At 42.2% G+C, this 26,539-nt stretch overlaps 2 protein-coding genes across 2 annotated transcripts; both read left to right on the plus strand.

Annotated features, from left to right (window-relative positions):
• The first annotated feature begins 1,953 nt into the window (after positions 1-1,953).
• Positions 1,954-12,957, plus strand: LOC116222918 (probable ATP-dependent RNA helicase DDX4). Its single transcript, XM_031578162.1, is given in 24 exon segments — positions 1,954-2,007; positions 2,893-2,925; positions 3,038-3,071; positions 3,337-3,393; positions 3,469-3,531; positions 4,172-4,216; positions 4,969-4,995; positions 5,096-5,149; positions 5,739-5,783; positions 5,942-5,968; positions 6,186-6,251; positions 6,346-6,381; positions 6,498-6,533; positions 8,092-8,133; positions 8,227-8,369; positions 9,618-9,770; positions 9,919-10,073; positions 10,577-10,706; positions 10,881-11,047; positions 11,380-11,525; positions 12,261-12,360; positions 12,801-12,879; positions 12,882-12,923; positions 12,925-12,957. Coding segments are annotated over 23 exon segments (1,701 nt in total). The 5' UTR covers positions 1,954-2,007; positions 2,893-2,904.
• A 2,841-nt stretch (positions 12,958-15,798) lies between these two features.
• On the plus strand, positions 15,799-25,796 carry LOC105894605 (interleukin-6 receptor subunit beta). Its single transcript, XM_031578464.2, has 14 exons — positions 15,799-16,050; positions 16,214-16,373; positions 16,475-16,638; positions 19,264-19,400; positions 19,828-19,984; positions 20,200-20,282; positions 20,704-20,878; positions 21,005-21,178; positions 21,834-21,929; positions 22,593-22,739; positions 23,435-23,575; positions 24,533-24,614; positions 24,747-24,828; positions 25,117-25,796. Exons 1-14 carry the CDS (start codon positions 16,008-16,010, stop codon positions 25,606-25,608), a joined length of 2,133 nt encoding a protein of 710 aa, XP_031434324.1. The 5' UTR covers positions 15,799-16,007; the 3' UTR covers positions 25,609-25,796.
• The last annotated feature ends 743 nt before the right edge of the window (positions 25,797-26,539 follow it).

The following is a 26,539-nucleotide window of genomic DNA, read 5'->3' on the forward strand; positions in this document are numbered from 1 at the left end:
AAAAACCTAAAAAAAAGTTACCATCACTCACAGGAGAAGCGCACCCTGTGCCAGCAGTTTGTTGTGTCGAGCAGTAATGTTTGGGAAAAGACCTATCGGTACGTCAGAAGCACATGCAGGTGGAGGTTTTATTGGATCTGTAGTGACGACTTCGTCACGTTCCTTTGTGCTAAACGTCCACAAAACCACAATACCCATAATTCAACGCGGTGAAAGTCATCTGATTGCGTTCGTTCGCGACTTCAGCTGACTCCGACTTACTTGATGGTCAACGGGAGCAACCGGTCTTCAGTGAGACGGGGAGGAGTTTGAAAAGACAGCAGACAAACTGGACAGTTTCTCCCTGTAGTTGTAGTTTGTTGTAGTGTCTAACGGGAGATTTCCATAGGCAGTAAGAGAGGCTTTTATTTAAGTGAAAATGATAATTGACGAAATTAATTATAGGGTTCGTTTAATAAACCATTGTTGTTATTCAACGGGTCAGCATTACAGGTCATATACAAGTTGACTGCACATTTGTATTATTAGCCTAGACTATAGCATAAAATAATAGTGTAATAAAATGTTTTCAGTGCCACTGTTGAAGAAATCGCATCACATCCAGGTATTTCTCTACTTTCTAAAACTATTAAACTACATATTACATATTACACAAACCTCCTTTTATATTCTAAAAAACATCTCCAAACTCCGCCCACTGTAACCCTGTCGGATGCAGAGAAGCTCGTCCACGCCTTTATCTCCTCAAGACTGGACTATTGCAATTCACTTTTCTCTGGGATCACTGGCAAGAACATCCAGAAGCTGCAATACATCCAAAACAGCGCTGCCAGGATCCTGATGAGAGTCCGGAAATATGAGCACATAACACCGATATTACACTCACTACACTGGCTCCCTGTCTCTTTCCGGATTGACTACAAAGTCCTAATACTCACCCATACATGCATAAATGGGTATGCACCTCCCTACCTGCAAGAACTAATTACTCCCCAAAACAAAAAGTTAACTTTGATGTGGATGCTTGCCCCATAGGATTACATTGTGAAGCAGTTTTGTGGTTGCCGGTTACAGGGTTCTAACTCAAGACTAAACCAATTTAAAAATGTTAACCCCAAAAGATTGGGGAAATAGGGCCCAAGTCATAATAAAATACCACAAAACTGCTTTTCCCAAACATTACTGCTCTCCTTTAACAGCCTTTATTAGTAGACCTATGTATAGTTTGATACCACTGTCTAACCTGGAGGTTTTATACTTTTTTCACTTTTCACTATGAATCAGTGTTCCTCTGATTGGGAGGGGTTGTCATGAACTTATTTGGAATGATTCTGCTTATATCTTGCTTCAGTGATTCAGTTTTGCAAAAGGATGTTGATATTTCAGATCAACAGCCAATCAAATTACACCCTCACTTCTGTGCTCCTGACGTGTTGATTGGCTGTGATTGTTTATGACTTGGTCCGAACCAATATGTTTGTTTCCCATTTACAGAGCAATGACTACGAATTGGGGACAATCATTGAATGGACAGTGGATTGTGAAGAGAATTTCATGATTTGACAAAAAGCGTATGGGAATTAGAATTGCAGACTTTAAGCTGTGTCCATAAATCAATAATATGTGCCTAGGATTTACATATTCCTGAAGTCAATGTAAATTGACAAGAACATAAGGGACGAACAGTGGTGTGAGATGATAGGTCTAGTTGATGGTTGATAGGCTGTGAAAAATCCTCAGGTCAGGCATGCTTCAGAATATTAAAACAACAAGAATATTATTATTATTATAATTTTTTTTCGATACCTCTCGCCTACACAGTTCTTAATTGTATATTTAATCCATAAAAAAAATATAATTAATATATATGACCTTTGAACCTACTTGCGTTAATCAATTTCCCGCCATGTCGTTGGATTTCACCGCGTGACTTTAGTTAAGTCCTTCTCTTCACTGGATCGCAGCGCTTGTAGTGGCAACGGCAGGAGACCCTCAAGAAATTTACGGGCAAGTTTTACAGGAAAATGTATGTTCACCACGATGTTCGATAAAAACGACTTATTAAACACATATCCCTGTGTACAGCAGTACACAAATGCAATAACTGGCAGTACTGAATGTTAAATAACATGTTCTACAAACGTGGAAAATGAATGTGGTGCCTCACTGGCATGCAGCGTACCACATGGTTAGCCTGAATTGAGCAAACTCATGTTAGCTAATGACTAGCTAATGGAATTTGGTTACTTAACCTTATAGATAAGTAGCCAACAAATATATCGAAGTTGAATTACATGGTGTAGGATTATTCTAACCGACTTAGCCGTAATTTGCATTGAATAGGTAAAGTTGAATTAGTAGTCTATGGACCATAGTTTTATGTGCCAGGTTAAATTATGTCCGGGCTACACTTCATTAAACATAGAACGTGTGCATCCAACAGGCTAGCCTTTTATCTATTTCAGTTAAAACATCTATTAACATTATTCAATTAAATGCTTGGTAAATTGGTAAAAAAAAACTATTAACTTCATGTTTGCCTGGTAAACGAAATGGACAATGCTTTCGAACATAATGTGGTATGCAAATCCATCCGTTGCTGGCATTGTGTAGCTGTTTCCTGAGGTCGATGTTAACGAAGTAAATTGCAAATTGCTGCAATTTAGAAGTACTGAGACTTTCAAATTAAGTTTGAATCGCTCTTGAACTAAGGTTGACTTACTTGGTGCTAGTGTCGAACATTAGATTCATTTTATGAACATGGAATTTGGTTATATGGATAGCGCTAGTTTCTAGACCGTGTTAGAGAATGGCATGCGCTATTTGTCACAGTGGTTATACTCTGCACTGTCTAATGTTGGTTGCCGTCTTTCAATTTCTCTCTGTTATTAGTGATTTGCAAAAATGGATGACTGGGAAGAAAAGGTAAAACACAAGTTCTTGTGCTGGTTTTAAGTTTAAGGTACATTATTTTTTTTTATACATGTATGTTAAAAGCCTCAAACAACCTGTAAACGAGTCTTTTTTTTATTTTCAGGATGCAGGCGCTACTAGCACTACCTCAAGTTTTGGTGAGCCCCCCCCCTCCCCTCCTTGTTTTATAACCTACTGTAAGATATATTAGTTTACTTTGGTTGTCACAATCTAATGACAGCTAACTTGGATGCTTGAGTGGTCAAGTGGGGATTTAATCAACATTAAAAAACATTTCTTAGTGTGAATATTTGCAACTGGTATGAATGTAAATGCTGTTGCATGTTAATATTGAGTGTTTATCTGGGAAACGGGGATGAATTATGAATGGTAAGTGGCGTCATGTTTTATTTTGTCATTTAGCCAGTGGAGGAAACTCGTGGAACAGTGGAGGGCAGAAAAACAGCTTCTCCAAAAACGGTACGTGTATTTCATCCATGACTCGTTTATTGAGTGAGTGATGTATAACACTAACAAATTATTTGTGGTCTCTAGACAATGAGGGAAGTTCCTGGAACAGTGGAGGAGGAGGATTTGGGGAAAGAGGTGGAAGCAGAGGTGAATACTTGACAATAAAAACATTACATTAATCTTGGAGTGTTCTTGCACCTGTGAGCGAAGTGTCACTCCTGAGTGGTTTAGTCATGTGTATGCATATATGATCACTCAAAGAAAGTGCAAACCAAAGTGTGTGTGTCAACACAGAAAAAAATGTGAACCAAGGCATTCATTACAAGAAAACAAACACAGTGCAGCAAACACGGTGCAGCTTCATAGATGGCCTTCAGTCTTCTATTCCATATATAATAATTTTTTGACCCGTTAACTAGAGGAGGATGTGACGTGAGCTGGACGCAGCGATTGGGTCTCAATGTGGACACTGAAGCACATATTAATACTATGTGTAAATGTAATCAGGCTAAAATCATATCAAGATATAATCTCGGTATGGGACTCATTTTCACGCTAAGGTTTTAGACACAATTACCTTTATGAAATATGGTAGGTATATTACCACCACTTATCTAAGAGATCTATAAGCCCCATTTGACAATTAAAATGAAAATGTACTGACCAGGGGTGCCTTTCTTGAATGTGTTGAATTATATTTTGAATGCCATTTTGGCTACCATGAGTGTTGCAGAACAGCCATCTTTTGGGAATTTTGTCTAATTTGACTCTGTGTTTTCCTTGTTAGGCCGTGGCGGCGGAGGAGGCGGATTCAGCCGTTCATTTTCCTCAGGTCCAGTGTGAACATCCTGTGAAGTAGCATATCTTAAAATGTTTTGTGAAAAGTTGAATGGTCCATCTGTAATGTTATCTCTTCAGGTACCAAATGTAGTTTAATGTTTTGTGTCTACTTGCTTAGAAGGCCAGTTCAGAATTCTTCAATGAAAGATATTATTGGATGTCAAACCTGGGAGTGATGGCTCTGGTACTGATAGAGTTGCCAGTAAAATAGCTGTGTGTGTGTCCGTCCATCCATCCCCCTCCCCCAGTAAAATAGCTGTGTGTGTGTCCCGACTTGTATACTGTATATACACTGGGTGTTTCAAGTGTCTTCAAGTGTCTCAAGCATTTACTACTTGTTAGAAGGGCTCCCTCCAAGTCGGGGTCCTTCAGAGGCTTGGCAAGACTCCTTAGCATTTGGAGAACAACAATAGAACAGTCTAGCGATTGTGCAGATGTGTGTTATTGAAAAGGGCCCACCTTCAAAATACGTCTTTCTTCTCTTTTATTTTTAAAGGCTTTGGTATATGTGCATATGATTGTGGGTGCTTGGTAGAATTTGAAGGATCCTAGACATTGGAATAGTCCTTTGGCCTTCGGTGACGTAGCATTGTTGAAATAGAGCTGTCGAGGATCCTTCCTTTGAGAAACACCCACTGTGTCTTACTCTGACTGAGAGTCTGAGGCTAAATAAAGGAGCAGTAAACATGAAGGCAATTTAAAAATGTGAAACGGGATCTTTGAAGCTGCTCTTCTGTTTTACAGGAGGTGATGAAAACGGAAATAAGGAAGGTGTGTGGAGGATTGTTTGTTTCCTGCATGTTCTGTGTGGTTTTGATTGTGTGGTGCTTTTAAACTCTGGAAAGGTCTGATCTCTTAATGTCCAATGCAGATGGTGATGGCAGCTCCTGGAATGGTGGGGGCAGAGGGGGGTTTCGAGGCAGAGGCAAGTGTTATCATCTGACCAGCAGGAGTCTGAATAAGTCAATTTAATCTGCGTGTTGCCGTATTCATTATCTTTACCACACGCTTTGACATGGCTCCATGCGCAAAACAGTAGAATAAGAACGGGATTTATTAGAAACACGGTATAATTCAATGTACCGCGCTCACACTAAGTATTGGAAACAATTACAGTTAAAAATTGATGGTGAATGTAATTGCTTGATTACTATTTGAATGTGTTCAACCCAAAATAGCACACTGTGCTATGCTACGGTGCCTTGCAGGGTTGTGAATAATTCACGGTATTTGAAGTGTTTCAAATACATTCAACTAGTTTTCAGTTAGGAGTCCATTATTGATGCCGCCACTGGATGGTGCAAATTGACCTACAGGTTTTTTAGTCAATGGCTCTAGTTGTCCTCTGAATTTTAACCTAGTTTTGAGCTTTTGCATTGATTCTTAAAAGGTATTGGTACTATTTTAAAGTTATGAGTAGGTGGTCTTTTTAGCACAAAGGTATGATTGCTTGTCAAATATGTCCATACAGGTGATGCTTAAGTTGTGCAAACGGTCTGCATCTTGTTTTTCAGGTGGAGGAGGCTCAAGAGGAGGATTTAGAGATTCAAATAACTCTGGTATACAATCTTTACTTAAACTCTTTAGGCATGACGGTGCTACTTGCATCCTCCAGTATGAATTGATCATTGTTAATAATAATAATAATTATAATATAATACATAATAATATTCACCGGAGTGAGTTTGTTTTTATTAAAGTGCTTCTTCTGTTGCAGATAACGCTGAAAATGGAAATGACGGTGGTAATTTACCCATTTTGAATTACTCTGAAAGTTTAGTCTTGGAACAGTTAAACATTTGTAGCACTCTTAAAGTAAATCTCGACAGAAGGGATACTTTTGTTGTAATGAGATGTTATTGATATGTTTGTTTATATATTTGTCTATGATAGTATGGTTTCTTGTGGATTTTGACCTGCACTGGATGGCACTGAGGTTTGTGAACTGAATCCATTTGCAGAATTCAGAAGTGACTTTGGAAGAGGAAGAGGACGTGGCAGAGGGGGCAGTGGTGGCTTCCGGCAAGGTAAACGGTCACAAGGATTGGTAACAGCGTTTCCTGTGAGCGAAAACCTAAATATCTGACTTTTGTGTGTGTTTGTTTGTTTGTGTGTCTTTAGAGGGAGGAGGTGAAGACGGATTCCAGGGGAGTGGAGGTACGTTGGGAAAAAGCATCAGTCACTACCAAGATGAGCAAGCTGCGGGAGTGTGCTCATCATCACTGCTAAATAGCACTTCGCTCTTGACTTATTCTTCATATATTCTTGTCCAGGTTTCATGGGAAGAGATGAGGAATTCGTTCCCAAAGGTGACTGCAGTGAACGCCCCAAATAGAATTCTAGGTAGAGGTAGAATGTGAGGTAGAATTCTGGGGGGGAGGGTTAGAATGTGAAAATGTGAAGAACGTTGGTGTTGTAATTTAAAAATGCCAATGACTTAAAAAAAAAAAAAAAAATACAAAATAATCATGGCTGGCGTGGCTGCATGCCCTTCCGTTCTGTAGAAATGAAGCCAAAATCAGAGTCTGTGCAGTACAGATGAGAGTCGAAGTCAGGTACTCCTACTGAGGTGTGGTAGGCCTGCCTGGTATTGTCATGACCAAATGCTCTTCATTAGGCCACTTGTGTCCAGAGAGCATAAATACTTGATAAATATGGATCTGTCTAGGAAGAACATTTCACATGAGCTGGAAATTCACTGACATTGATGTGACTAATGTAACCCATGTGACTCAACGTAGCTACTGGTGTGGAATGCTGTGGCAGGAGGCGTTCTGACCCGCTTAACGTCTAAACAGACACAGCTGTATCTCTAGGGGTTGGGCCAAAACTGCGATCGACTATCACCACATTTCTCTGGGGCATCTCTTGTCATGAACACTTCCAGATGTCAAACAATCTGAACTGCAGAAGTGAAATCCTGCTTGCGACTGGCCTACAGTTGGTCTAATTGAAATAGCTTAAAGCAAATATTCTTGTTTAACCTCTTACATCACTTGAGCCACAGCCCACATAGGGTTATGATCAATGTGTTTGTCAAATTTGATATTACTGTTGTTTAATAAGGAACATTTAAGATTTGTCTGCCATTATAAGAAAGTGTAACATGACTTCATGTAGCCTACCTATACAGGTGAAGGTGTTCATGACCGATGTCCGAGATAAATTTGGTGATAATTGATCGCTGTTTTTGAACATTAAGCCATCGAGCCTTTCCTTTGCTTGTACTAGGCAGCAATGGAGAGGGCCGCGCTTAATAGAACACAGGCCCAGCTACCATATTCCTTGGATTTCAGTTGAACTTTTTTGATAAGAGATGGTGTGTTTGACATGTGAGATGTCAGACACATTTGGTGATTGATTGCTGTTTTGGAACATTAAGCCACTTTAAGCTTTCTCCTTATGGGTGTCAATGGAGAGGAAAACAACCAGTTTGAAATGTGGCTGCAACAGGTTGTCTTTTGAGAGGGTTTTCTTCTACATTTGAATCTGAAGTGTAAAACTGGACTGAGATTGCATAGGCCATCGTAGCTGTTACGGCTTGTTTGTTATTAACCTTAACCTTTAACTGTTGTGTACTGTCATGATTTTAGCATTTGTTGCATGATATACTAGTTAAATCACTAGAATTTGGGTGTGCTCCTTAAGCCCATAAACTTTTAAGTATGGTGTAAAAATGTGTTATTTAGAATGCCTGGTGTAGAATGTGTTCTTACAGCTGTTAACAAAAGACCAAGAGAGAGACATAAGCAGCAGTAAACCGAGTATGAAATAAACGTTGGTAGTAGTTTGTGGCTTATGAAAAGAAATCTATGTCTGCCCCTGATGACAAGTTTCAAACTTCTGTTGCTGTTTGTCACTCTGTAGGAAAAAGGGACAATGAAAGTGGAGGTGATGGAGAAAATGCCGGTGAGTTTGCAGCACATGATTGCTCAGGGGTCCAGTCATTATGGCTGCTCCTCTTCCCGTTGGTGTGGGTACTTAAAGACTTCTGTGCCACAGGTCCGAAGGTGATCTATGTTCCTCCCCCAACCCCGGAAGGGGACGATGCTGTCTTTGCTAAGTTCCAGACAGGCATTAATTTTGATAAGTATGATGACATCTTAGTGGATGTGAGTGGAAGCAACCCGCCGCCAGCCATCATGGTGAGTTTTTTTTATTATTTTATTTATTTATTTTATTTTTTTTATTTTATAAATCTTTTGCATCAACTGTGTAAATGAGTTATTTAAATGTATTTGCATTTGGCAGAAAGCTGCTTTGACTGTAACTGGAGCTTGTACGGTTACTCTCGTTTGGACTAAAACGAAATTTGTTTATTTTGTGGGCTGCTTGTGTTTTGTACATTGGACCTGCTGTCGTTTTACATAAACATGAACATGAACCCCAGTGGCGTGCCACCAGGGCAGGCAGTGCTTGCCCATCTTAATAAATCTTGTGGTCGTTGCGCTGGCCTGCAATAATGACTCTGGAATGGAGGTCCCAGCAGCTTGTTTAGTCCGATTGTGTGAGTGTATTTGACTTTCGATGACATGACTGGTCTCATGTACTTAAAGCGTGTCAACCTGGCGGGTGGTCAGCTTTTGTGTTGGATGTTTGCGCATTCATATTGTATATTGTACTGTATTTGTGTGTGTGTGTGTGTGTGTGTGTGCGCGCGCAAGCGTATTGTATATAGTACGGTATTGCTGACAACAATGGGAGACTAACTAGGGTTAGATATTTGTATAGACCAACATGGTTTCAACCGGCCATCTTAAGCTGACCTGGAATCAGTTATGATGCTGCCCATGTTATACATATGCGCACGGGTTTGTGAAATAATACGTTTTCTCTTTTTGGTTTATGTACCGTAAAAGGTAGGCGTTAACTGGCATAATAAATAATGTTATGATTTTCACTGGAAGTTTATTATGTTTATCACCACGGTCAAAAAACATTGTGACATGGAGGTTGGGTGTATGTTGAACAGCTTTAAGCAATCTCTTTGGCATTTACATTTTAAATGTCCTCACATAGAGATGCAGTGACTGCAAACACAGCAAGGGTTTTCTGTCCAACTTGCTCTCTTCTTGGCTGGTATCTCTGACCCAAATCTCCCAAACTTATCAGTAACGATAGCTGTGCTACAGCGTCTGCTAATCAGCGACTAGGTTAGCGTCGGCGCTGCTTGCCTGTGAGGGAGTACCAGCATGCCACTGCTTTACCCTGGTCTGAAATTGTACCCATAGTTGGTTTTGTGAAACTGATATTTATGAATCCTGTGTTTATAGCAGGGCTGAGTAGCAGATTTTATAGTCTTTCATTCTTTGAGTGATGTGGTGTTGCCTATTGTTTGTGGCTAAAGGAAGTGTGTCGTAAGAGTTCCTCATTTCCTGTGCGTCTCTTCTCAGACCTTTGTAGAAGCAAGCCTGTGCGAGTCGCTGAGCAAAAACATCAGCAAGTCAGGTTATGTGAAACCCACGCCAGTGCAGAAGTATGGCATCCCCATCATCATGGCAGGCAGGGACCTCATGGCCTGCGCCCAGACTGGATCAGGAAAAACCGTAAGCCCGCCTCTGTAGAGCCAGCCACAGGTTGTTTCTCTGCCATCTCTGGGAAAGAGATTAGGCCATAATACTAAGAGCTGATGTGACCTGTGCGTTTATCTGGCGGTTTGGAGTTTGGTAACCACATTGTCACTTCCTGCCGCAGGCTGCCTTCCTGTTGCCCATCCTGCAGACGCTGATGAGAGACGGGGTGGCAGCTAGCCAGTTCAGCGAGCAGCAGGAGCCTGAGGCCATCATCGTGGCCCCTACCCGAGAGCTCATCAATCAGATCTACCTGGAGGCGCGCAAGTTTGCCTACGGGTAGGAGCTTCCAAAGACCTGTGCGCTCATAATTCGCAACCTTTATGTAGATTGCGTGATGGCACTAAAGTGGAAGAGTGTGCTAATATTGGAAAGCAGAAGTTGGCCTTGCAGTGTTTGCTCACATAGTTTCTTTAGAAGTCAACCAGTGGGGCAACAGAAGCCAGTAGTTCATGAGTGAGGTCTGTAATCTCTTCTTACAAGCAGAAGTGGTCAGTGTGAGCAGATGAAGGGCCGATCAGATGGTACACCCTGGTGTTCCCTGCCCCCCTTTACTGTCAGGACTGATAGAAATCTCTTTCTGTGTGGTTATAATAGTTTAATCAGAATACATTTAGTCATTTAGCAGACGCTTTTATCCAAAGCGACGTACAAAGTAAAAAAAACAATCAAGCTACGAGCAATAGAGACCTATAAATACTACTTCACAAGAATACTAAGAGCACGGAAGTGTAAACTTCTTTACAAGAATAAATGCGTGTTGTGGCCCTTGGGTTGTGCAGGACGTGTGTGCGCCCGGTGGTGGTGTATGGAGGCATCAGCACTGGGTACACCATCAGGGAGGTCCTGAAGGGCTGCAACGTGCTCTGTGGAACTCCAGGAAGACTGCTGGACATCATCGGAAGAGGAAAGGTCAGCCCTGCTCTCTGATTGCAACGATTGTAAACACATCTAAAGATTTAAGATAATGCGATTAGTGTGTGTGTGTATACATTGTAAGTCACACATATGTAAGTCGCTTTGGATAAAAGCGTCTGCTAAATGACTAAATGAACTCCACTGTGTGTGTGTGTGTGTGTGTGCCAGGTTGGATTGAGTAAATTGCGTTACCTGGTGCTGGACGAGGCGGACCGCATGCTGGACATGGGCTTTGAGCCGGACATGCGCAGGCTGGTGGGCTCTCCCGGGATGCCCCCGAAAGAGGAGAGGCAGACTCTGATGTTCAGCGCCACTTATCCGGAGGAGATCCAGAGGTCTGCACTGACTTCTGGGAAATACTTTCATTTGTTTTGTTGGTTTTCTATGGTGCCTTGGGACAGTCATTCGTTACTGTGTGTGTGGGTGGGTGGGTGGGTGGGGTGTATTTTCTCTGGTGTGCATGCTGCGGTTGTGACATGCCTTTATTTAATTTGTGCTTGGGCTTGAAAGAGATCCACAGGGAAAAGAATGTGACCTGACCTCCCCATGCTGGGTCCAAATGTGTATTGGGATATTTGTTTATCAGGCAGGCTTACAGTTGCAGTGTGCAAGGCCTTGCTAGACTCATGGAGATAATGTGATTACGTTAACTTGTCTCTTGTCTCAGGCTGGCTGCAGACTTCCTGAAGGTTGATTACTTGTTTCTGGCTGTGGGTGTGGTTGGAGGAGCCTGTAGTGATGTCGAGCAGCTGATCATGGAGGTGAACCAGTTCTCCAAGAGGGACCAGCTGTTGGAGATACTGAAGACTACAGGTGGGGTTCCTTCTCACAGGTGTCTGAACACTACAGGTGGGGTTCCTTCTCACAGGGGTCTGAACACTACAGGTGGGGTTCCTTCTCACAGGTGTCTGAACACTACAGGTGGGGTTCCTTCTCACAGGTGTCTGAACACTACAGGTGGGGTTCCTTCTCACAGGGGTCTGAACACTACAGGTGGGGTTCCTTCTCACAGGTGTCTGAACACTACAGGTGGGGTTCCTTCTCACGGGTGTTCTGAACACTACAGGTGGGGTTCCTTCTCACGGGTGTCTGAACACTACAGGTGGGTTCCTTCTCACAGGTGTCTGAACACTACAGGGTGGGGTTCCTTCTCACAGGTGTCTGAACACTACAGGTGGGGTTCCTTCTCACAGGTGTCTGAACACTACAGGTGGGGTTCCTTCTCACAGGGGTCTGAACACTACAGGTGGGGTTCCTTCTCACAGGTGTCTGAACACTACAGGTGGGGTTCCTTCTCACGGGTGTCTGAACACTACAGGTGGGGTTCCTTCTCACGGGTGTCTGAACACTACAGGTGGGGTTCCTTCTCACAGGTGTCTGGGGTGGTTTGGCGCTGTCGATGCAGAAATGAACTGAGTGCATATGTGAAGGAGGCATACGGCTGTACCTGTGTTTACACTTCTGTGTTTACACTTGTGTGTTCTCGGCGAAAGATGATTGGTGACTTGGGAAATGTTTGGCTGCTGACTGATTCCTGTTTGACTCTAGGAAATGAGCGTACAATGGTGTTTGTGGAAACCAAACGCAAGGCAGATTTCATCGCCACGTTTCTCTGTCAGGAGAAGTTGCCCACAACTAGCATCCATGGGTGAGTGACAATACAATGCTACTGATGAGGCGTTAGGGATATGGACACTACAATACTACTGATGAGGCGTTAGGGATATGGACACTACAATACTACTGATGAGGCGTTAGGGATATGGACACTACAATACTACTGATGAGGCGTTAGGGATATGGACACTACAATACTACTGATGAGGCGTTAGGGATATGGACACTACAATACTACTGATGAGGCATTGTTGCGTAACATTCTGCCATTGGTAATTAAAGCAGAAGTGGTAACAGTAAGGTAAGCAAGAAGGTTACTATAGTAACAGAGTTTAGCATTTTTCACTGTGCTGTCTAAAGCTTCCTTTTCAGTTGTTTGGCAGTCCTCTTTTATGACAGGATGAGTTGGATATTATCCAAAAACAAAAACGTGGGAAATTTTCAAATGTAAAGAATCTTGTGTTGCCGCAGAGACCGTGAGCAGCGGGAGAGGGAGCAGGCTCTCTGTGACTTCCGCACTGGGAAGTGTCCTGTCCTGGTGGCCACGTCCCGTCGCTTGCCAGGGGCTTGGACATTGAGCATGTGCAACACGTTGGTGAACTTTGACCTCCCCAACAACATCGATTGAGTATGTGCATCGCATCGGGGAACCGGTCGCTGTGGCAACACGGGTCGTGCCCTTGACGTTTTTCGACCCAGAGGCAGACACTCCGCTAGCTCGGTCTCTGGTCAAAGTCCTTTCAGGGGTTAGTATGAGAGAATTATTACCATTTCCCCCAAGTTGTCTTGCTTCAAGGCCCAGTTGTATTGAGTGAAATTATGCTGTTCAATTTAGCTGTCTAATTGCCTTTTTAGAAATATCCTCGTACAAGGATGTGGATACACACACACACACACACACACCACACACACACATATCTAAATGGTTAGCTCAGTGTGGGGCTAGACCACAACCTGACTTAAATGAGTTCTTATTGAGGTCTGTGTTCAACATCCTGTCAAGGGGAGTTGTTGGTAACCATTGTCCTATTCAGAATGCGAAGGCTCTTATTTCTGGGCCGTGTGGCATCTGGAGCTTGACTGTTCCTAGCGACGGAGTAGCCGTTTTCCCCAGGGGTCCAAATCATTTTTTGTGTTTTTCCCAGGCCCAACAGGAAGTGCCGGATTTGGCTCGAGAAAGTAGCCTTTGGTGCACATGGGACCACTGGATTTAACCCGCGAGGCAATGTGTTTGCCTCAACAGACACGAGGAAGGTGAGATGGGAGCGTCTGCTCATGGAGAGGGTTGAGTTAGCATCAGGTCTCGGGCGTTAGATTGCCTACACTTGACCTCTCCTAGCGATGATACGGTGTATCAGTTTTGTCAAGTAATGTTTTGCTTGAGATGGAATAAAATCATTATGAGATGGGAATGTTGACCTAACCTCAAAGGTTTAAAAGGACTTTCCAAAAACATCTGAATTTGAAGAGCTGCTGAAACTTGCTCTTGGTGGTTTTTTTTTTTTTTTTTTTCAGGGTGGTTCCCTTCCAAACAGACAAGCAAGCGCCCGTCAGCGGTGTCAAGCGCCGCAGCAGACGATGAGGAATGGGAGTGAAAGGAGACGACGTTTTTTTTTTTGTTTCATTTTGTTTGGTTGTTCTTTTTTAATCAGCAGTTCTCCTTTTTTCGTTTTATGTTCAGTTTTATTGATTATTTTTTTATAAGAATTTTATTTAATGTTTACAAAAGTGTTAAAGATAGCTCGATTTAACTGGTGCAAAAATGTTGCTATGCGGTTCAATTGAATGCAGGGTGTATTAATCATGAGGTATTTTGTATGATTGAATTATTTGCACTTTTTGTCCGCACGTTGAGAGAATGACGCTAACGTTTTTCTGTGTCACTTAATTAGTGTAGTGCGCATGGGTAGAGCCCATGGCAAGTCTGTAACACAAATGTAGCACCAAGAAAACACAGCTTTTGACACTGATGAATACTCCTTGCATTAGGAACAAGCATGCCTACATTTTGTAACCAGACATGGTTTTGTTCTTTATCTCCTAATGCCGCTGAGTTGACAGTTGCGTTTTCCCTTTGATAGCCCGACTTGGGCCTCAGAAATGTGCAAAACCAGAGTGGGTACTGAATAAAAAGTGTCAGCTTTGTGTATGTGTGGTATAACATTTATTGTAGAGAACGGTTGGCGTTGGAGGTAGAGGTGTCAATAGTTCGGGTGTGGACGGGAAGAAACCGCGTAAAGGGTGGAAAGACGGGACTGCAAAATACAAATGCATGTATACAATTAAACTGAAGCGAATTGTAATTATACAACTGAATTTTAATAGTATTTGCAGGAGAGCACCAATAAATAACCCGCATTTCACATAAACAGACGCAAAAAAATATTTACTGTGGGACTCGCACGTAACAGCGAGTGTTAGTATCCATGGTCAATGCAAATAGTATCTGGCTCTGTTGTGTGCTCATGTCGAATGACGTGACGCGGCTACTTAAAAACCGCCTAAACCTTTTTCCAGTGAAGTAACTAAATGAGAAGTTAAATCTATTCCAGGAAATTGCGCAAGCACAGGGTTGACGAGTGGTAGTGTTTTCGTGGAGCCATAATGAGGTAGCTACTTTAAAAATATGGACCATCTCGGTAAGTGAACGCGCTTATGATTCTTTTTTGTGAATTGGATTGAAAACGACACTAACATTTCGGTAAAACCGATTCTACTCCGCCTGAAACCATAGTAGGACGGATACATCGTTGACATGTCAAGCTGATTTGTGCTTTGACGACATATGTAATTAAGTAAACGTACAAAGCCGTAGTTTTGTCATACTCTGATATTCACGCAAAATAACATGTCTTTTTCAGTTTGAAATTTCTAGTGTAGGCATTGTCAAGTTCATAGACCTTTCCCATCTTGTCCCCACAGGCCAAAAGGTGTTGAGACATTTTGTTACGTTCGTGTTATTGGCTGTGACTTGTTACGGTAAGACTAAAACTCTGGATGCTTTTGGTTTCTCAACTCGTAGCGCCTTGTTAGCTACTCTTCATCTTCGCCGTTGTAAACGAAATGAAGAATGACGTTTCCGGTCACAATAATCCCTCCTAACGGAGCATCGTAGGATTTTAATATGCCAAAATCTGATACCCTGTAGCTTCATAAAGCCATATGAGAGTTGTCGACTTTTGTGTTTGATCTGTGACGTGAAAGGGGTTTGGTAAGACTTGAGTTTCTCAGGAGGACTGGCCTATGTGTCTGTTTCTGTATCTAGGAATATTCAAATCGGAATCTTGTGTTCAGAAATCAGAGAGATCCTGAAGTTAGAGAAGAATGGGGAAATTAAATGTGAGGAAACTCACTGTTTCAGTCATGGTGGGGGGAAAAAATCGTGTTTGTGCAAGTATTCAAAAACACATCTTTTGTTGGCAGCTCAAGAACACGGACACATGTGAAGTCATCCCCAAAAAATCAAACAGTGAAACTTGGCTCCCAATGTCACAGTGGTGTTCAAGGCCCCATTAAGCGGTATTTGCCCGAAACAAATTGAATGACTTCCATCCAAGTAAAGTGTTCTGGACATTAAACAGTAAGAAAATTGAGGAAAGCTACTACGACCACAATTCCACCTATGCAAGGGTCACGATTGCAAATTTCTCTCTTGAATCTGGCACGGTGGAATCCCACATGTATGGCCAGGTGTTGGGCGGCACCATTGTGCGGACATACGGTGAGTTGAGGGGTGAAAGGGATTTTTATTTTCAGACTATGTACGATGCACGTTGTATGTTGCAATTCGTTTGTAAACATCTGTTTATCTGCAAGTGTTGTTACAATGTGACACACTTCTCAAGTTACAGTGGTCAGTTTTTCCGTTTGTACATCTTTGACAGATACTTCCAGCAATACCAGAAGAGGCATACAACCTCCAAAGAAGCCTATCAACATACACTGTGTTACAAACTTAACAACATACCACAGACAATACACTACATGTTACTGGGATGAAGCAGGAGATTCACCGGACACAAGATATAGTGTCACCATGAAACAGTACGTTTCTCTTTCTTCTTAGCATTTGAGGCTACTGTATATGTTTCATTACATGGTGAATACACCAGCCCTTTGAATAACATGTTTTTTTCCCCCGATAGAGACAATAGAACTCGCGGTCATTGCGAATCACAACCGGGGCAAAATCATTGCCGGTTGTCAGAATATGCAGACACTTTTTCGGACAACATGATGGTTACCATGACAGCTGCAAATTCTGCTGGAAATGTGTCAGCCACTGTCCATTTTGATCCCTGGAAAATAGGTAAGTGACCAAAGACTCAATAAATGTATTTGTTTTTATTGTTGTTATGCCATTCCAGTTAACTATGAGATCAGGTCGTCATTTCAGAAAAATTATGATTGCATGTACTGACCATCTATGGTTGTATGTACAGTGCCCTCAACAATTATTGGCACCCTAAGTGAATATAAGCAGGCTATGAAAAAATATGTCTTTGCTGTTTATCCTCTTGGTCTTTTCACTCAAAATATTCACAAAAATCTTACCTTTTCATTGAAGTAAAATTATTGAAAGAGAAAAAACTGTTGACATTAAATAAATATTTTTCCCCAAAACATGTGTGCCACAATTATTAGCACCCCTTAATTTAATTTTTTGTGCAGCCTCCCTTTGCCAAGATAACAGCTCTGCGTTTCTCCTATAATGTGTGATGAGGTTGGTGAACACATGGTACGGGATCTGAGACCATTCCTACATGCAGTATCTCTCCAGATCCTTCAGATTCTGAGGTCAACTTTTGTAGACTCGGCTCAGCTCATCCCACAGATTTTCTATGGGGTTAGGCGGGGGTCTGTGATGGCCATGGCAAAACCTTTATTCTGCGGTCGGTGAACCATATTTTGTGTGATTTTGAGGTGTGCTTCAGATCGTTGTCCTGCTGGAAGGTCCGACCACGGCCCATTTTAAGCTTACTGGAGGGGGCTGTTAGGTTTTCATTTAATATCTGCTGGTATTTGATGGAGTACATGATGCCATGTATCCTAACAAGATGTCCAGGGCCTTTGGAAGAAAAACAGCCCCATAACATCAAAGATCCACCACCATACTTTACAGTGGGTATGAGGTGCTTTTCTGTATGGCTATCTTTCTGTCTACGCCAAAACCCACGTTTGATGTTTGTTGCCAAAAAGCTTTATTTGGTCTCATCTGACCATATAACTCGGTCCCATTGAAAGTCTGAGTTACATTTGGCAAACTGTAGGCGCTTTAGTTTGTTGTTGATTGACAGCAGAGGCTTTTTTCTGGCAACCCTCAAAAACAACTTGTGGTGATGTAGGTGACGTCTGATGGTAGTTTTGGAGACTTTCTGACCCCAAGACTCAACTAACCTCTGCAATTCTCCAGCTGTGATCCTTGGAGATTCTTTTGCCAGTCGAACCATCCTCCTCACGGTGCGTGGGGTCAATTTACAGACAGGTCCTCTTCCAGGCTGATTCCTTACATCTCCTGTCGCTTTAAACTTTTTAATTATTGCCATGATAGTGGAAATGGGTATTTTCAACTGTTTAGAGGTTTTCAGGTTTAGAGGTTTAGAGGTTCAGGTTTAGAGGTTTAGAGGTTTCCAGTGAAACAGGAAGTCATGGTTGACCACTTAAGAGTTTCTAATCAAACAGGTGAACTTAAAAATGTAAAACATGATTGGAAATTTATTTCAGTTAGATTTTAATTAGAAGATTTTCTAGGGGTGCCAATAATTGTGGCACACATGTTTTGGAGAAAAATATTTATTTAATGTCAACAGTTTTTTTTTTCTTTCAATAATTTTACTTCAATGAAAAGGTAAGATTTTTGTGAATATTTTGAGTGAAAGACCAAGAAGATAAACAGCAAAGGACATATTCACTAAGGGGTGCCAATAATTGTGGAGGGCACTGTATGCATGTAATTGAAGAGGGGTCATTGTTTGTAATGGGGTTACAACCAACTGCTGCATGCTAGATTGATGTTGGAAGTGTGCGTACCTGCAGTATGGTCATGTGATGGTGCTGTGTGTGCGCTGTGTGTGATGTAGTAGTGAGTCGTGAGCATGAGAGGTACATGTGAACCACAGAAAGGTGAGTAGCTGTGTGAGAAGGACACAATATAGGCTGTTGATTGATGATGCTGTATCAAGTCTTGTAGCGTCCAAGTCTCGTGTCCAGGTACTCTTCTGGTCCAGACTAGAACATGTATGCGTGATTGTATCTCTAGTCCAGACAAGGTGTGTGGCGTACGTGTGGAATTGTGTGTAAGTTATTCTGAAGCAGCTTTAATCAATCAACAAATCAATAATATAAATAAGTATAACCTACAAAAACAACATGAAGCAGGTAAAAAAAAAATAAGACAAACACACACACACACTCCCCACAGCTACTGTCTACCACATAGTAATAAATAACTTGGCTACGTGTGAGCTTTATATTTACCATATAGTCTTCATCGTGTATGTACCTCGGTATGTCTTGATATCTGTTGTAAGATGTGCCCATTTGTGCCGTGTTTATCCAAAACAATTTAGTCTTCATCGTGTATGTCCCTCCCTCGGATGTCTTGATATCTGTTGTAAGATGTGCTCTATAGTATAGTGTTTATCCAAAACAATTTGTCCTATTGCATTCCTCTCTTCTTACCCTGAGATAGTTTGTTTTCCAATTTGCTCACTTAGGAGACAGTGAAGTTTAACTTGAACTTTAACCTTAGAATTTGAGAACATACAGTAAAGACTATAGCATACAACTATACTGTAAAAACATCATTAAGAACGAACCAAGTACACTATCATCGATACTACACTGTAAAAACATCATAAAGAACCAACCAAGCACACTATCATCCATACACTCATGGCTGGTTAAAACTACTGCATACTCTTGTCTTCTGTAGCAAAATTTGATCCTCCAAGAAGTATTCAAGTGGAGCCTCTTCCCACCAGTCTAAGTGTGGATTGGGAGAAAACAGATTGCCCCCGGTACCATGAGAAGTGTGAAGTGCAGTGTGTGGAGGAGGGCACTAATGTCACAGTAAGTCGGTTTCACTCTGAAATTTAAATAAATTTACATTTACATTTACATTTAGTCATTTAGCAGACGCTTTTATCCAAAGCGACTTACACATGTATACACATTTTACATTTACACTGATGGCACACTGCACATCAGGAGCAATTAGGGGTTCAGTGTCTTGCTCAAGGACGCTTCGACAGGGAATCGAACTAGCAACCTTCTGATTACTAGACGACTTCTCTACCCCCTGTACCACTGTCGAATGAGTGTGTAACTAACTAATGGAATACATTTCAGTGAAGCACTTTGTGAGCCACCAGAAACAGTTAGCAAATGATATACCTCAGAAATGACTCTATTGGTCATTTCTCATGTTTACAAGTCGTATTTTTTTTCTCATATCCTGATATTATCTCATATCCTTTTATTTCTCTTTTATTTGTAGATTGTGTCAAACAAAACATCACCTCAAAGAAAAAGAACCATATATGTTGATGATGTGAAGCCTTGCACGAACTACACGGTAGCGGTCCGCTGCACCTGCTCCACCTCCCTGTGGAGTGACTGGAGCGCCAGGAGTACCGTCCTCTCCGCACTTAATGGTAACCAAAACATGGCTGCACCACTGGTCTTCGATTAAGTTGACTTCTCTCCAAACGTTAAGCTGATCTTTGAATACATACGTATATATTCTCACCTTTCAAACATGCAAAGGTTCAGAGGAATAAATACGGATGATGTAGGTTGTGTTGCAGGTTGTAGTGACACTATAAAGACCATTTGTGCTGACACAGTCTGTCTTTGTTTGCGTTTTCAGTAAGTTCTGTGCCATTCTATTTGTGGAGGAGAGTTCTGGAACGGTATGAAAATGGAACAAGGCGTGTTCAGCTCATGTGGAAGGTACTTTCAAGACCTGTCACCGTCTGGACTAACTTTCATGCCAAACATGTTATCAGACCATATAGTTATAGTTCTATAGTTTAGATATTTAGCAGACCAGCTAGGGAATATGTGAAATTATGGAGATATAAAGCTATATTTATATTTCCCTGTGATAAAAGTGAATGGCTCTTTTACAGCTTGAATTAACACAGGTACAGAAGATTTTAAAAAACCACCCTCATATCCCATTATTATTTTTAAGACAAAACATATTTTTCTGGTACTTTTATGTGGCTACCAATGAATAGCTTTTTAGCTGGAAACTTGTGGAGTGAGATGAGTGGATATAATGTTGAGGATGTTGTGAGACCATGATAATGGTCACTAAATGTACTGTGAGTGTGTCAAGCTTTAAGACTCCTTTTTTGTTCAAATCCAGGGGTCGTTCTGCAATCTACCTATTGAGTATAAGCTTTCAGTTGACTCAAGAAACGTCGGCTTGGATTGTACCTCTGTTTTACTCGACGGCAAAGCCCATGAGATTGAGATTGCTGCTTATAATAATAGCAAAATGCTTCGTCACAGTTTTCTCAAGATACCCGTCATTGGAAAGGGTAAGCTTTCTGTTTTTTGCCGTTAAAACAATCATATCATCAGCATATTTTTTGCTGCTCGCATTTTGTCATGAAAGATAATTGGAGTGATTGCAACATATGTGTGTCTGTGTGTGTTTGTGACAGATATGCCTCCTGTGCGGACACCTCTCGCCACGTCTCGTAACGGCCTCATTTATATCTCCTGGGAGGCCCCCCCAACCCCAGTGAATGATTACGTCATAGACTGGCTCACAGATGCTACACAGGAGGCCCTGCCTTCATGGGAGAGAACTCAAGAAACAAATATTTCTTTTCCTGGTGAATATCGCTCACGCTATCAATATTTCAGCAGTACTCGTGAATTAAATTAAATTCAATTTTATTTATATAGCGCCATAACAACACAATTGTCTCTAGGCGCTTTACAGAGCCCAGAGCCTGAACTAACTGAACTGTCCCTGAGAATTTGGGAAGAGTTTTGCCTGATCAGTCACTCATGAGCAGAATCAATTTAATTGCTTCTTATAAAGAAGAAAATACTTTGAAGCAATGTTTCATTTATCTTGCTAGTGTCATGTCATGCATATCCAGGTTTGGGCTAAGGAGATATTTAAAAGGTTTTGGGCTGTAGCACATTAAAACTAGATTGGTAGATTGAAACTAGACTGGTAGATTAAAACTAGCCTGGTACATTAAAACTAGCCTGGTAAATTAAAACTAGCCTGGTAGAACTATTCTTTGTGGTAAATTCCAGAACAAACTGAGCTAGGAGCAGTTAGTGGGCAAAACCAGGCTACTTTAATTTAAACCATATGTCAGTCACACGGGGTAGCTATTATAATCAATAATCAATAATCTAATTCTTTCTCTGCGTAGACCGTTTGCTACAGCGATGACTGTCTTCTCCTCTCATACACTGATTAGTATTAATGAGGTTTTCCATGGACTTTGTCTCTCCCGTCTGTTCAAACAGGTCTGTCTCATAGACTCTACACAGTAACCATAACTCCACTTTATGAGGAAGGGCCCGGCCAAGAACGCATCCTGCATACTTATGCAGAGGAAGGGGGTAGGCTTCTGCAGTGTCTTTTATAATAGGGTTGTATACCCATTTAATCACAGTTCTAGTACCGTTACTGTAAGCATCATTGCTGTCAGCTAATAAAGCCCATAATGACCGAAGTTAAAATGTCCTAGATTTGGCCTTCCAAGGTACAGTCCTGATTCCTGGCGAAGTTTGTTGATATTTGAGCTCAATAACCAATCAAGTTCCACCCCTCCCCACCGTGCTCCTGGAAGCCAATGTTGGTTGAACAGTTCACTCCAAGGACAATCAGTGACCATCTGAGTTCAAGATGACTATTCTTGTCCAGCTATACGCTTCTGCATTTTCTGGTGAAAACCGTGGTCAGCAGTTCCCCCACGTTTCCAGGAACTCTGGGTCATTTAGTGTGGTCAAGGTCTAGAGGGCCGCATTATTACACATCGTTACAAACGCACGTACGAGATGCATGGAGAAATACTTGAATTCAGAGTAGACTTCTTTCAGTTCCTTTTCAATAGCAGTTTCTAATTTCCGATTTACAGGACAGCACTTTTATTTCCCCCTATCAATAACTTTGTTCGTTTTTTGTTGTTGTTTTTTTTTTCCTATCAGGTCTCAGTTTGCATTGAGCAGTTTGTTTTCCGTTCCATCTCTCTCACACGCTTCTTTCCCTGACCCTTTACCCAGCACCGGCGAAGGTTCGGAGGGTGAGTGTGACCAAGGCTGACAGCACCTGGCTCACAGTGGACTGGGAGTGGGTGGGACCCGACCAGTGCTGTGGCTTTGTCGTCAACTACACCGTTTTCTACCGTGACTCAAACGGGCCAGAGCTGAGTAAGTCTGAGATCTGTGCCATTGGCCGACTGTTAGCCTTCAACCACTGATGAGGGGCTTTTTTTTTTGTTGATGTTGCCGTTTTTTACGGAAACATCAGTGGACTAGCCACCAACAGTTTGTAATTTGTCCCATTAGAACTAGAACTGAACTGCTGTAGTTTCCCGGGGTGTTCCGGGGTGTTCCGGGGTGTTCTGACCCAGGGACCACTATTCTGCCTTAGAAGCAAATGGAAGAGAGCCACTAAGACTGACTAAAGAAGCAACCTGCTGTTAAAAAAAAAAAAATTGTGATTTCCTCATTAAAACTACAATATGGATCGCATGTTCAGGGACCGCCGGTTGAAAACCCCTGCTGGAGATAGTTTCTGTCAAGAACACTGGAGAGATGGATCATCTCCACACAGTCCACTCTGTGACAGAACATGGTGGCTAAAAGCAGGAAGCCAAAGGAGTGATGGCTTATTCTGTTCAGTTGTTCTGCCCACCATGTTGCTGCCTGTCTAGATGTGACTGTCAATCACACAAGTCGTGTGTGTGTGTGTGTGTGTGTGTGTGTGTGTGTGTGTGTGTGTGTGTGTGTGTGTGTGTGTGTGTGTGTGTGTGTGTGTGTGTGTGTGTGTGTGTGTGTGTGTTTGTTTGTTTGTTTGTTTGTTTGTTTGTTTGTTTGTTTGTGTGTGTGTGTTGCCCCTCTAGATGTGACTGTCAATCACCCAAGTCATCAGGTGACACTGAGGGAGCTGCAGCCCGGCACCGCCTACAAGGTCCACGTCCGAACGCACTCCGCTGCCGGCTTCAACGACAGTGACCTCTTTCACTTCAGTACAGAAGCATATGGTACAATCTACACAGCACCTTCTACACGTTGACTGCGTATAGATTACACTCAAATAGATAAGCAGAAAGCTTTAGTTAGCCAGTTGTTGTACTTAACATGATATCACATCAGCAATGGCAACTTTTGAGTCATCTCCACCTCTCTGACAGTGATCTCTTTAACTTCAAATGGTACAACCTACACACCTCTCATACACATGTATTGGGTATAGATTACAGTTAACAATCAATGCTTATTGTTGAGTGTTTTTTTGGAGCACAGGTGGGAGAGGTGTCATTTGATTGGCTGTTGTGCTCAAATCACAACAACCTTTTGCAAAACTGACACCGAGGTGTAGACTCATATCCCAAAACTCCATATCCCAGGGTGCATTTCAACAGTAATAATAATAATAATAATTTATTTTATTTGTAATGCACTCTTCATTCAAAAGAATCTCAGAGTGCCAACATATTAAAAACTAACTATAATAATACAATAAAATAAAAATGAATTAACATAAGCATAATAGAAAACTTTTTAACATTTTAACATACGATTTAACACAAGGCCAGAAATGCCTTCCTGAATAAAAATGTTTTTAGTCCAGCTTTAAAGGAGTCCAGCGTCTGCGTTGCCCTTAGGTGGTCAGGGAGGCTGTTCCATAAGCGTGGCGCTGCCGAGCAAAAGGCCCGGTCGCCCATGGTGCGGAGCTTTGTTTTGGGGACGCGGAGGAGCGAGCTGTTTGAAGACCTGAGGGTGCAGGTGGAGGTTTGGGGAGTAATTAATTCTTGACAATAGCCCAGCACTATGTCAGGAAGGCTATGACTAACTACATATGTCCTGTAGCTGCAGATGAGTCAGGGCATTTAGTAATCCCTCCACTTTGAATACTCTGAATACACTTTCTCTGGATTGCCTGCATCTGGTCTGTTAGTCATATATTATCTCACTACTGTTCTCTGTTTTAATCCTAGGAAAAGCCTTTATCCAGAACCTTGTTTCCGGTGTGGGTGGTGTAATATTACTGCTGTTGACAGCTGTGTGCTTCTTCATGCTGTAAGTCAGAACTCCTTTTCAGAATTGAATTGAATATGAATAAACTTGCAATGTCATTTCAGAAAGAAAATAATGCCATCATTACATTTCCTATTCTCCGTTTTAATGTTGTTTCCTTGTGCTGTGGCTCAGGTGGAGGAGAGCCATGAACCTGATGGTGCCGAATCCTCAGTTGAGCTCCATGGCTGTGTGGTCTCCGGAGAAATCTCTAAAGGTATCAAGTCTTGTTCTGTTGACTGGACCTTCCTTCCTACTCTTTACCTTATGAGTCATATAAATAATGTGTGCAATGAAATAAAGCTGAGAAAGCCCAGTGAGGTATATGCGTTAAGCTTTTGGAATGGACATGAATGGCACCCTCTCTGAAGCTGATAGTGCCCCTTTGCGTATAATACCAGTGAACATCCTTCTCTATACCCCATAAGTCCAACCTTCAGTAAGAAAAAACGCTGTGGAAAAACATGCTGTTCTGTTATTGTTTATTCTTCCGCTGTTTTTGTAGCCCTCATTCTCCAAAAACCTGGACGTGGACAACAGCCACTGCGAGACGATCCTACTGTGCCGAGTGGACGGCGAGACGGACGCCGAGCGATGCTCAACACCGAGCCCTACAGGGGATTGGACCGGTGACTACAGCGCCGGTAGCGGGACAGCGGAGTACACAGGACTCGCCCTTTCTTGCGTCATCTCTGAAACCCAAAACAAGAGTCTGGAGGCCGACCGGGCAGACCGTCGCCAGCCAAGCAGAGCCTCCCCGACTCCCTGCAGCCCGTACCTGGACCAGGGGCAGCACTGCAAACACCGTTCTGACCCGTACCTGGACCAGGGGCCTGTGTGCAGCTGCGGAGACCTGCTGGACGAACCACAGGGACCAGGCATCTCAGAGGAGAGAGACTCTGTGATGGAGTCGAGTCAGCAGAAGGCATCGCCCCCCTGCCCTACCGCTATGTCATACGTGAGGGTGGACAAACTTGATGGACAGATAGAGGACTAAGTGTCCGCTGCGTACAAAAGCATTTTAAAAACAGTAACCCTGAATCGACTTTGTTAAAAAGGCAGCTTCACCAGCTGCATCCAGCTGTGCACCCCCACTGTGCCGGCCACTCACGGGACCTGGGGTCCATGAAAGGTCAGCCTATCAGTTGATCCCAGAGTTCCGTGGGGCTCGTGCACAGTGGAATTTCACTGACCATTTGGCCACTTCAACAGTTTCAAGGCCCCGTCATCTCTCCACTATATAAGGCCGACCCTCCTCTGGCCAAGTTGTGGGTCAAGTCAAGCGGAGTTGGAGAAGTCCTCTTCAAGGAGCACATCGGACAATTCAATTCATTCAAAGACATTCGCGATCATTTGCCGTGCGTCGTTCAAGAATGTAAGTGTTGTTATATGTATCATTTAGCTCTGTAGTCCGTTCAGTTCATTGTAAATAGTATCTGTTATTTACAGTCATCATTATCATCTGTAGCATCCACATTTCACCCCGAGGCCAGTTCAACCAGTTACTTTTGTTACGGAGATATGGAATGTTCGCCGTTACACGGCACGGTATTTTAAGGGACAGATCCGTATTTACAGTATAGCCGTAACATTCATATTGTATATATTATATTCATTCATCTTGTATATAATGGTTCATCTTTATTGTATTTAATTGTATATATTTGTCATTTGTGATGTTTAATAGAAACCACGGTTCAAACACGGATTCTATCAGTCAATCAACTCAATCACGGTTCAAACACGGATTCTATCAGTCAATCAACTCAATCACGGTTCAAACACGGATTATATCAGTCAGTTCACGGATTCAAATGTGGATATAAGTCCCTTTACACGGGATAATTATATTCACGGGCATCATTCATCAACCACTTCATGTCTTCACTTCGTGTGTGTGTGCAATAAATCAGACCTCATTGGAACAT

This window comes from Clupea harengus, chromosome 12 (assembly GCF_900700415.2).
Source record: "Clupea harengus chromosome 12, Ch_v2.0.2, whole genome shotgun sequence".
Lineage (NCBI taxonomy): Eukaryota > Metazoa > Chordata > Actinopteri > Clupeiformes > Clupeidae > Clupea > Clupea harengus.

Bases quoted from the DNA above. Each gene is read 5' to 3' on its own strand.
- LOC105894605 (XM_031578464.2), top strand. From the start codon at position 16,008: ATGTATGGCCAGGTGTTGGGCGGCACCATTGTGCGGACATACG. The intron at 16,374-16,474 runs GTACGTTTCTCT...TTCCCCCGATAG, and splicing joins TATAGTGTCACCATGAAACA to AGACAATAGAACTCGCGGTC. The intron at 19,985-20,199 runs GTAACCAAAACA...TTGCGTTTTCAG, and splicing joins CGTCCTCTCCGCACTTAATG to TAAGTTCTGTGCCATTCTAT.